The sequence below is a fragment of the Jaculus jaculus genome, chromosome 16, assembly GCF_020740685.1.
Source record: "Jaculus jaculus isolate mJacJac1 chromosome 16, mJacJac1.mat.Y.cur, whole genome shotgun sequence".
Lineage (NCBI taxonomy): Eukaryota > Metazoa > Chordata > Mammalia > Rodentia > Dipodidae > Jaculus > Jaculus jaculus.
In genome coordinates, this window is record NC_059117.1 from 17,980,752 (window position 1) to 17,993,731 (window position 12,980).

General features: G+C 39.6%; 1 protein-coding gene across 2 annotated transcripts in view; it reads right to left on the reverse strand.

Moving 5' to 3' along the window:
* Reln (reelin) overlaps positions 1-12,980 on the reverse strand; it is a 498,095-nt gene that overhangs the window by 427,579 nt on the left and 57,536 nt on the right. For both annotated transcript variants that reach the window (XM_045135772.1, XM_004652888.2), the window contains exon 2: positions 1,306-1,416. In XM_045135772.1, the coding sequence (XP_044991707.1) occupies positions 1,306-1,416 (111 nt within the window). The remainder of the gene's footprint in view (positions 1-1,305; positions 1,417-12,980) is intronic.

The following is a 12,980-nucleotide window of genomic DNA, read 5'->3' on the forward strand; positions in this document are numbered from 1 at the left end:
TGCAAATTATTTATCTAAAATCTAATTTAGATTAAAATTATTTATCTTAAATCCATTAGATTTAAATTAATTTAATTGGATATTTTACATTTATCAACTAAAACTGGCAACCATAACTCTCAGGTCCTGGAACAAAATGAGCATGATATAACACGTTTATGCATGTGTGTTATAGATATGATTGTAGCCTGACACTTGATCTCTGCAGAGCACAAAATGGGTGGGACAAGTAAGTGGGTTAGTTAAGACCTAAGAGGAATTTTCCCCTGAGTTTTAGCCTTATAAAATCATTATCAACAGATTATAAAATCTTGCCCGTGATCATTTTAAAACAGAGTAAATGCTCAATGCCAAATAGCCTAGCATGATGAATAAGTGATTCCAGGTTCATTTAAACTCTGAAACTGGGTACATCTTAGGCAAACAAGTTGGCTACTTTTGCTGGGACACACACACACAGGTAGACATATAGATGCAATGAAGAAGAGAAGTACAAGGATGGATAATGCACTCCCATCTCTTACTTCAGTGAAGGAAGTCCTGTGTAATTTTACAATTTTAGAGTAAGATCAGGGATTTCAGTCTTACAAAAACTAATATATTAAATTTGCATTTTTGATGTTCTGAAAGGTCTACTTAATCCCCGCTTGGCATATTTACAGCATTATGGGTAAAATAGAGATTTCCAAATTGAGAATCCTCTGGGATTAGTAGTCAACATGTAGCCTTCTGCTTCTCCATGTAAGTAATCTTCTAGGTCTCTGATTTAAGGATGAACACGCCATTTAAGGATATTAAATATTAAGTGCCATTCTTTTACAGATACCCATAGATTTCTATTATTTTAACAAGTGTTACAACCCCCTGAAGTAGTTGTACAATGTCTAATTGCCAAATTAAGATGACACTTTGCATTTGCCAGCAGATGTTAATATCTGTTTATAAAGAAACAGGTTACTGAATGATGTATGGATGTCAGAGTGAATTCCATACACTGAGAGGCAGTACTCAGAAATGTACATGAACCTCACAAGACCTGGTGTAACTGTAGCAGTCAATGGAGAGAGGAATAGATAGATTATAATTCCCTGGCAAACATGTAGAGAAAGAGGCCTCTCATTGAGTGTAAGTATAAACTTGTGGAAATTAGTATGGTGGTTCTGAAAATAGAACGACCATATGACAGCCTTACCACTCTTGGGATAAAACCTAAAGCATGCTAGTGAGCAAACTACAAGAGATATTCGTGCATCTATGTTCACAGCTGCACTATTAACCACCCTTGCTTTTATCGGGCTAGCTTACCAAATCCAAAAGCATTGGAACCTCCGATGCTCTGTGAAGACTGGACGCTTGTAGAGGTATACAGTCCTGTCACCAGCAAGCCATCAAAGAAGGTGCTTGTTGAAATTGTCACTGAAATACAGGAAGCAAAAAGGAAGCCTCAATTAATACAGTCAGAATAATTAGATACATTGCTGAAATATGGACAGCATCAAGACAAAATTTACCCACTGTTAATATTACTTTTATAAGATTCCTATTTATAATGTGTGTGTGTGTGTGTGTGTGTGTGTGTGTGTGTGTGTGTGTGTATATATATATATATATATATATGCATATGTGATGTACATGTGTATGTAGGCATATATATGTATATGTGTGTGTGTGTATATATATATATATATATATATATATATATATATATATATATATATATATATTACTGAAAATGACATAGCATTGAATAGTTCACCCTGAAGGCAGTCAAAGGCATGGCTGGAAGTCTGGAATTATGATAAACCACTTTCTACAAAATTATCCCATACTGTGGAAAACAATTTTCTGTCTGCTGAGTAAAGAACAAAAGGACGCCCTGCTGTCGTACATCCCATCGATGAGTCCCCTGAAGTTTTCCCACCAAGAAGACTCAGTTTCATGAGACCAGAAAAAAAGGGGGGATCAGATTAAATAAATCTACATGCTACTCAGGTTTGGCTTCTTAAAATTTTGTCTTGGTCACCACCCTAAAAACTGTTTCCTCTCTGACCTAATACCATTTTCTCTCCCCTAGCTTTTGTAAGATGAAGTTGATGCCATTTATAGGAGTTGGCAGTGGAAGGTAGCAGCATTATTTTGGTAGCACATGGATCAAGGCTGTCATCATGTTTCATGACAATAAGGAAAACGATCACACACATCTACTCTGAGGAGAATGTTTTCAGGCCATGCAGTGAGCAGAGCTAAATGGTTTGAAACATCCGTATCACAAAGATAAATCAAGACACCTGTATCAATACAATGACCTGACGCCAGGCTAATCCTCCAATGATGCTGGACATTGGACGATCCCCTTCCCATCTCCTGGTAAATAACAGCTCAGAGGCTGGGAGATGGCTCAGTGGATAACATGTTTGTTGTGCGATCATGAGCATCAGAGTTCAGATGCCCAGTGGGTATATGATATCAGTGCTCAGGAACAAGCTCAGAACAATCGGGGGACTCGCTAGACTAGCTGAATAGGTAAGCCCGCATTTCAAGGGACCGACTTCGTTTCGGTAAGATGGAGAGCAATGGTGAAAGACACCCAATGCCAACCTCTGGCTCCTACATACACACATGTGCACACCCCCCATGTGCATATATACCACACACACACATACATACATGTGTAGATGCAAAAAATAATAATTTTTGAGCAATGGCATGTAACTCACTCAGCTGGCCTCAGAGCTAAGTAATCTGCATGTATCTCATTTAACTGCCAAATCATATCCATATTTATCCCCAGGATAAAAATGAGAAAATTATGGCACAGAACAACTAAGAACCTTGCCCAGAACCATCTGATATCACCTCAACTGTTTATGCTATTTGCTTGAGTTCTCTCCTCTTTTCAATATGCTCCCATAGCTCTTTCCCCAGATCATTCACGTGCATAAATATCTAAGGTGAAAGAAACCAAAAGTCCCAACAGTTGACATCACTGTTATCAAAGAGAAAGGGAGTTGAAAGGCCGACGGGAAATGATTCTGGGTATGGTGAGCAAAATCCAAGGAGGGAGGTAAGGCCTGGCTGCCGGGCCTTGTACATTCTCAGGCAGCTTGCTTCATCTGAGTCTAAATTTCCTCATGTTAATTTTAAATATAAAATATAAAATAAATATAAAATATAAATATTAAATAAATATTTTTAAAAACCTAATTACCAAATCACCAGTCTCCTCACCCTACATTGCTTATCCCAGAATTCCACAGTTGGTTCTAGTGAAAACCTCATTCTTTTGCATCAATGGTATGTGTATGTGTGTGTGCTATGGGGAATGAGCTTAGTGTCCAAGTTCATCACTGAGGTATATATTTCCACCCTTTTTTTTTTCCTTTTTATTTTGAGACAGGGCCTCATTAAATTGCCAAGGCTAGCCTTGAACTGTTGATGCTCCTGGCTTAGCTTCCTGAGTAGCTGAGATGACAGGCCTGCGTTACCACACCTGGCTATCTTGACTAAGAACAAAAAGTTCACCAGGGCTGGAAAGACGTATCGCTGGTGGTTAAGCACACTTCTTGTGCAGCGTGAGGGAGGGCCTAAGGGCGCCTGAACTGCCTGAGTTCAGAACTCCAGAACCCATGTGAAAATAACTACACGTGGCCACATGTGCCTGTAAGTTCAGTGCCATAGGGAAGCAGATGCAAGAATTGCTAGAACTCATGGAGAAGAAAAAAAACAAACAAAACAAAAACAGCAAGCTTTGGTATAGTAAGTAAGAGATTCTGTCTCAAACAAGAACCAGCGAACAAGTGATGGAGTGGGACAGCAGACTTTCTGCTCTGGGTGCTTAGATGAGCACACCTGGACACACACACACACACACACACACACACACACACACACACACAGATAGAGAGAGAGAGAGAGAGAGAGAGAAGGGAAAAAAAGTTCTTTGATTGTTGCTGTGACACACCACCCCCTCCTGCCTGCAGGGTTCAGAACAGTTACTTACTGACCATCAGACTTGAACTCTGCCTTTCATTGTCCTTCACTGAAATCACACCCAACTGCAGTGACCCGTCATGGACTCCTGGGACCCTTACTTTCTGCACTTGCCCCTCCCTTTTCACTACTCTGACCCAGTAAAGTGGCAGCAGCTCTCCTAGTAACACACTTCAGCTGCTGGGGGTTCCTCGCTACTCTCCTGTGCTTCTGCCTTGGTTCTTGTATCCGAGGTGCTAAAAACTGCAGGGATGCTTTGCTTTTGAGAGTGAGAAAAAAAAAAAAAAATCTGAACGCATGTCACAGCTTATCCCCATTCTTCTCAGTATGTGACTGAGGGGAAGTGTCTCAAATCTGTCATTTATAAAAGGGAATGATACAACCAGTCTATTACAAGATGTAAACACACCCATTATAGTTCTCTATCAACATGTGTATCTCCTGAAGACAGTGTCCCAATGCAATAAATAACCATGAAGTGTTAGTTCTCCTCCCTTGCCCTCTCGCAGACCCTGAAGCCCAGCTGGAGTCCTATACGGAGCTTCTAGGTATGTGCCTTGATGGTCTACGCACATCTAGTCCCTACACTGTCCACATCGCGGTCCTGCTGCTTACTGAGGCTCTCTGTCTCCCTCCCCACCCACTGCCTTCAGCTCTCCTCCAAGTCTGAGCTGTGATCTCAAGGAGCCCGAGGCAAGCAAGCCTGTTATTCTTCTGATAGTCTTCTAAGGATCTATCTGTTCAGTGTTTATTTAAAACCAAGGCCATGGGCTGGAGAGATGGCTTAGCAGTTAAGCGCTTGCCTGCAAGCCTAAGGTCCCCGGTTTGAGGCTCAATTCCCCAGGACCCACGTTAGCCAGATGCCCAAGGGGTGCACGTGTCTGGAGGTCCTTTGCAGTGGCTAGAGGCCCTGGCGTGCCCATTCTCTATCTTTCTATCTGCCTCTTTCTCTCTCTGTCTGTAGCTCTCAAATAAATAAAAAATAAAATAAAATCAAGGCCAAACGTTATTAAAGGTTGAGTGTGAGGAGAACTATGGCTGACAACAATTTCCTCTGTTGTCCTCAGAAATTCAGCACTGGTCCCAAATGAGTGTGCTCACCTAACAAAATCAAAACCCCTCCTATCCCTATGACAACTGATGAACTCAACTTGCTAATAGCTTATAAACATCTACTGATGCTTTATAGTCTGGTAGCTAATACACATCTGAGATGCTCCTGGACAGCTCTTTTTATTTTTGAAGCACTGAGGGCAAGGTCTACCTGGCCCCTCAGATATCCATCAAAGTCTCTCTTTCCTGGCCACACAGTGTCTCTCCTGCCCTAGGGATGAGCAGGTTGATTTTTAACTCCTTCACACATCAAAAGCTTGTTTGAGACAGATTCTTTGCTTTGATGGATTGTTGGATGCAGATGCAGCGATGTCAAGTAGACAGCCCTGAAGGAAGAAGATTGCATTCCAAGTAGCAATATTGATCTGGTATGTCAGATCGAGTAAGTTTTTCTTTCTCTGTAGTTCTGTTTTCTTTGTAGTGATATGAATATCTATTATTTGGTTATTACTATTTGTGTTTAACTATATGAAAAATTACTTCTAAATACTGAGTATCTTTGAATGAAAACAGAATTGCTAAGAAAAATGCTTAGACTCTTGGTTTTAAATATCCTCAAGCTGACTACTCCAAAATTCCTATCTCTAGCTCAAACCTCTTTCCAATTCCAGACATACAGGAACCTGCTTCTGAACATCCCTACTTGAGTATCCAAGAGATACCTCAACATCTCACCCTTCACATGACCAGCACTCAACAGATACACTGTTCCCCCAAACCTGCTTCTGCTACAGCTCTCCCCAACTCAGTTGTTGGCAACACTAGCCTTCCAGTTATTCCCATACCTCTCAACCAACTGCAGAATCCCACAGACCCTCCAACCAATCTACCAGTCGATCACATTGGTTCTGTCTTCAAGTCCTGGCCATGTGTTAACCTGCTCTAAATACCATCACCTCTTCCATGGATGATTTCATGAGATGTGAACTGCACCTCTCACAGTCTACTTTCAGTATGAATCAACGGAATTATTTTTAAACTCATGTCTGATGGATCACACTACTCATCTCCTTACAGCTTTCCAGCGTGCTCTCATTTTGCTCATGTAGACTTTGCAGTGGCCTAGAATGCAGGACATGATCAGCCTCCATTGTTTTCCATCCTTGTGATGGTTAATTTCTGCTTATCAAATGGACAGGATTCAGAATCACCATGGACACAAGTCTCTGGTCATATTTGTGAGGCATTTTTCAGATTAGATTAGTTGAGATGGGAGGAGCCTCCCTGTGGGTAGAATCATCCCACAGTCTGGATTCCTGCATTGGATCAAAGGAGGAAGCTATCTGAGCATGCAACTTCATCACTCTGCTTCCTTGCTGCCGATGTGAAAATGTGATGCCCGCTTCCTGCTCTTGCTATGTTTTTTTCCACCATGATGGGTTTCCTCTTGAAACTGTAAACCAATATAAACCCTTTCCCTCCACAGGCTACTTCTTATTGGGTGTTTGGACCCAGCATGAGCAAGTAATTGATATATGTATCATTCTCATCTTCCTCATTCTGTTGTCTCCATCTAACACTCTAGCCTCCTGATTCAGACATGACAACACTTTACACAAGCTATTTCCACTGCCTGAGACTCTCTTCTTGCAGGTTACGAAAGGTCAATTCCCTCATCTCCTCTGAGCCTCATTGTGAATGTCACCCTCTCAATAAAGGCTGTCATGGCAGATCTACCTAAAATGACAGACAGCTCTGCCCATCTCCTTCTACATTTCCAGGCCCATTCACTTAACTCTACTTTTTCCCCTCATTGGTTCTATAACTAATTATCAATATCTAGCAAACAGTACTGATCAATCTCTTCATAATACTTCAATCACATTTATTGTCAGTCTCACTCTGCAAAATGGAATCTCCATCAAAGCTGGAACCCCAAGGGTTTTGTTCAGTGAAATATCTCAAATGTCTACAACAATTCATGAAACTTTTAAGTGCTTGATAAATATTTAGTGGATTACTAGTGAATAACTTATTCACTTAAAAGCAATGTGAGGTTGTCTTGTCTCCAACTTGTTTCCAGAGAAGTGTGTTATAAATCATAGGCTCCAGGATTTAGGTCAGATGAATCTCATTTGGAAAATACACATGGTAAAAAGGAGACAGAAAAAGTTGGCTATTTAAATATGTAAAGTGTTTTCCAGAATGCAAAACAAATCAATGCAGAGAGAGCTGACTAGAAGACTAGCCAAAAACATTTCCAAAATAAAAAAAAAAAAAAATAGTAGGCTGCCATATATTTGTAAGTTCTAACATGCTGAATATTTACATAGGCAATCTAAAGAAAATATTTTCTTATTTGAAACAAGCTTATTATAATCTATTCTGTTCTAGAGTTGAGAATTTAAAGTATCTTTTAGAGGAAAAAAAAAAGTTGCATTTGCCTTTGGAAAAAATGCTGCTCTGTTGACATTGTGGAACAAACATTCCTTTTATTCCCTTAAACAGATGCAACGCAGAATCAATATGGGAGTTGGTTTATATTTTTTAAGAAAGAGTACATGTTACCCAGATAATTATGGGACTTAAGACATATCTTTAGTGTGTCACTCCACTCCAGGCACATGTGTTTACTCCAGAAAATAATGGATCTAATTTCTATATTAAAAATTACTGAACTCAGCTTAGATTCCTGTTCAGTGTGCAGGAAATTTTAGAATGGCTGTAGCCTACATGTGCTCAATGGGGCACTGCAGCGACCATGAGCAGATGAGCGAGCAACCTGGGGAGCCTCCACCAAGAAGAAAGCCTCAAACTATTCAGGAGTATCCTTTGCCCTGCCCCTCCTTCCCTTTCACTAGAATACTTCCACCCATCTCTGCTTGCAACCCCTGTTTCAACTGCCAGGATTTCCTAAAAGGCAAAAGGGAAAGCACAGAAAAAAAAGAACCAATTGTCTCAGGACTGGAGGCCACTGTGGTGTCAGCCTCTATTGCTGTTGCTGGCTGAGTCATACTGTGTCTTCAACTAACTGCTTCACAGTTTGCCGTTGGGTCCTGTCCCCATTCCTGCCTCTAGTATGCCAGATTCCTCAGCATCAAGCTGCATTGGACTCCCCACATGCACTGGCTCTCCCCTTCTTGTGCTCCCTGACGTTACTGTCTTCCCTCTGAATTTACTGGAACTCTCACTTCACACACTATTTTCACTTCTCTAGTCTAAGCTCATCAAGTATACCCACCACGTGCTGCCATCCGAGCAAGTGAAACAATCTTCCTAAAAGCCAGCAAGTGATTCCTACTGAACTGAAGAAAAAGCTTACTGTGTGTGGTAGTGATAAGCCTCATGACAGAAGTTGAAGCTTATGTATGGCCAATGCAAAATTACTTTGGTACATATATAAAAGAAAAAAGGGCTGGAGAGATGGCTTAGCGGTTAAGCGCTTGCCTGTGAAGCCTAAGGACCCCGGTTCAATGCTCGGTTCCCCAGGTCCCACGTTAGCCAGATGCACAAGGGGGTGCACGCGTCTGGAGTTCGTTTGCAGAGGCTGGAAGCCCTGGAGCGCCCATTCTCTCTCTCTTCCTCTATCTGTCTTTCTCTCTGTGTCTGTCGCTCTCAAATAAATAAATAAAAAATTTTTAAAAAAAAGAAAAAAGTTATAGCTTGCATAGTTATCAAAATATCTGGCACATTAATGAAGTTGAATAAAAAGTCAGAGATAACTTTTGTTTATTGCTTTATATAAACAAATATACATGAAACAGAATATTTCTCTCTATAGACAGATAGATAGATAGATGGATGGATAGATAGATAGATAGATAGATAGATAGATAGATAGATAGATAGAGAGATAGAGAGATAGATAGGTAGGTAGATAGATAATAGACAGAGAGAGAGATAATTCATCTGTAGAATACAAAAGACATTATATTAATGGCCACTAGAGATATTTTGGTAATTTTTCTTATATTCCCAAACAGCATAATTTAAATGTTCCAGTGTATCAGTTCAAAAGGTTTCTTTTAAAATTATCTACATATGAAATATCTTCATATAAGCAGAAAGTAGAATTAAGAGGTACAATTTTGGGTATATTCATAAATGAAAATTTGTACCAAATGCTTATATTTCAATTATCTTTAAGATAAACAACTGTTAGACTACATATGTCTAATTGGTATCTAACTAAGCCTAGTTAATAAACAAACCCTTCACGCCTTTTTAAGCTCATCAGTCAAATGCTCTAATAAACGTCAAATGGGAAGAACTATTAACTGTTAATTTACTATTAAGGATCAATATTGTATGTGAATCATTGCTGAGTCAGGGTGAAAGACAACTTTCATAGTAAAAGTTAGGGAAATTTTATTATAAATGTGTATTAAAAGACACATAATATGGGCTGGAGAGATGGCTTAGTGGTTAAGCACTTGCCTGTGAAGCCTAAGGACTCGAGTTCAAGGCTCGATTCCCCAGGACCCACGTTAGCCAGATGCACAAGGGGGCGCATGCATCTGGAGTTCGTTTGCAGTGGCTAGAGGCCCTGGTGTGCCCATTCTCCCCCCCCCCCCCTCTCTATCTGCTTCTTTCTCTCTGTTGCTCTCAAATAAAATAAACAAATTTTTTTTAAAGACACATAATATATTCAGACTTCATAAATGAAGTAAGATACAGTGCTATGGGTTAAATATACTTTGTCCCCCTATAAATTTATGCAAAAATTTAATCTCAGACTAGAAGAATGGCTTAGTGGTTAAGGCATTTGCCTGCAATGCCAAAGGACCCAGGTTGGATTCCCTAGTACCCATGTTAACCAGATGCACAAGAGAGTGCATGTGTCTGGAGTTCGTTTGCAGTGGCTGGAGGCCCTGGCACACACATTCTCTCTCTCCCCCTCTTTCTCTGTCAAATAAATAAATAAATAAAATATTTTTAAAAATTTAATCTCCAAAGTCATATATTAATTTTATTAAGAGGATGGAAAATTAATCCAACTATGGAGTTTAAAGATGTGGCCTTTCAAAAGTGATTGAGGGGCTGTAGAGATGGCCCAGCAGATAAGCCACTCACCTGCAAAACCTCACAACCCAGGCTCAGTTCCCTAGTGCCCACAAAAAGCCAGATGCACAATGTGGCGCGTGCATCTGGAGTTTGTGGACAGTGGCTAGAGGACCTGGTGTGGCCATGCTCTCTGTATTTCTCTCTTCTCTCTCGCATTGCTTGCAAAGATATAAATAAAAAAATATTTTTTTACAGTGACTGGATTGTTAGGGTAGTGCCCCCTGATCAGACACACAGTGAAACACAAACTCTGTCTCTTGCCATGTGATGTCATGTGCCAGTTCAAAAAAGTTCCAATAAGACCATCACTATACTTGGGCTGAGGCCAGTGTAATGCCCTTCAAATGCTAAAACTATGAGGCACACACACTCCTTTTCTTTATATTTACCCTGCCTTAGCAAATTCATAATAATAACTGAAAGTCAGTACATACACCTATAGAGATAAAAATAAATGAATACTTTCTATAAGCTAAGAACTATGTTGGTACTATAGTTACTGTTTTATTAACTAGAAAGGAAAAAATCACACTTAGAACTATAGAGGTCCTGTGATAGTTAAATATTGTTGCCAACTTGATCAGATGAAGAATCAAGTAACAGATATCCCTCCTGGGCAGGTGTTTCCAGTATTGATAGAGAAAGGAATAGGTTTGTATATTCACAACTATTTAGCAGCCAATCAATTTTAGCTCTTTCATGTGAATTAAGCATATTGCCATGATGAGAAAGGACACATCATTTATCCATTTCTGATACCAAAGACTGATGGAAAATAATTAAATATTAACCTGACAATTTCAAATAAATACATAAACTATCTACCTTTTTTATATTTTTCTTACAGACTTACAAGTTTTCAAGGTAAAATTTTGGAAGTTCTCTCCTAAGGGAAATGAAATGTTATAAATAAAATTAGCTTCTTTTATACATATATATATGTATGTATGTATGTATCCTATAAGCCTATCAGAAAGCAAATATGTCTTATTAGAGTTCATCACCCTTTGTTTAACGCTTATAGTTTCCCATGCCACAGTTAAACCTCTCTCTCTCTCTCCCTCTCTCTCTCTCTCTCTCTCTCTCTCTCTCTCTCTCTGTCTCTCTCTCTCTCTCTCTCTGTTGTGGTTTTCAAAGCCCTTCAGGTCATCACCTTTTCAAAGATCTTTAGGTCTTTCCATTTGATCATGCTCTAATTTCCCCAGAGCTTGGCTCAAAGGACTTCCATCACTATGTATGGAATTCAATTCAATCCTACAGAGTCACTCATCACAACACAACTATGATTTGTGTGTGTGTGTGTGTGTGTGTGTGTGTGTGTGTGTGTGTGTGTTAATATAGTCAAAGTGACAAAAATTGAGTTTATCCTGCCAAGGAAACAAAAATTGAAACACAACACAGTGGTTTACCATAGCACTCAAAAAAATGTCAGAAAATTTTAGTTGAGTTGACATTTACCCATTAATTTCTTAGGTGCACAAGTACCTGTGTGTCAATATGTATCTTAGGAATACACCACACTAATCTGATAATTCTGGTCAATAAGAGATCTTACATCATTATCTTCACTCTAACGTTCCCATGCCATTTCCTCAGATAGAAACCAGGATGGGATCCACAGGCCGAGGAGGCTGGGCATATTTCCCCCACATTGTGTGGAATGGGCAATGAGCTTGGTACCAGGAGACTATGCATATGATTGCTGGGCTTTGACGGCAGAAGGAAAACATGATGTAGCGACACAATTCAATGCTTATCAGTGGCTCAAGGAGCACCCCTGTCTCAAAATGACTAATTACAGAGTCAGCTATTATCTGTTACAGCTTCCATTAAATGTTCCAAATAAGACCCTAATACCATCCTTGCAGAAAATCACTGTACAGTGGAAGTCTAGTAGAATATAAATTTCTACACTGAATGCTGTTTGCATTTGATTCCTAAAGCTTCTGGACTACTAATGTTCTGTGGGCTGTTAAATTTTGATCACTCCAAGCAGATTCCATCACTACTTTATACAAAAGGCCTTTAGTATGTGCCATAAGGAAACATATAAGGAAACATCTTTGAAATGTTGTTCCATCTTTTTTCAAGATGACAAGCATCAGAGGATGGCAAAGTGCATCAATGTTGTAACCAGTGTCTAAGGATTAGTGGTGATGCACAGATGGTAATGAGGTCTTATCTCTTAATTTATACATTTCAAGAAGGCAAAATATCAGCTAAATCCAATACTGCCAATATTAAAAAATCATCACTGTACTTTGCCGTTGCCAAACCTCATTTGCCTTTTGAATAAAGAGATTAAATAGCCTGAGAAGCAAACGTATTTCTTTGAAAATGAAGTCAACTGAGTTTATTTGCTACAAAATTTCATCAACACCCTGTGTCCAACTACCGATTATTTCTTGAAGTACCACTAGCTCTAGGTCTCAAATAGAGCCCACTGAAAAATACGTTATAACTTCCATTCAAAACTTCCGTAAGAACATGACCCTGGGGATACTTCTCAATACACATGATAATCCCATATTTTTTTTTACATGGTTTTGTATGTCTTTCAAACATTAAGTCAGGAATTTCAATAACATTCCAAAACTAACAGCAGAAAATTAAAAAGCTCCAGTAAGTGTGACAAAGAAACGAAGATCAGTTCACTTCAGGAGGCTGATGATTCCAGGGCAGTGAACAGAACAGGCCCTTAAATAACAACCACCCACAAATATCTCTGGTCAGTCTTCTCCCCATCTCCATGAATGGGTAGGCAGCACAAGGAGGAAGGCTGGAGCTGCCCACTTACAGCAGCCTCCTGTCCATCCACCTTTGAAGATGCACAGCCTAATGTACCACAATCAATCTTTACCTCTTTCAAAGTC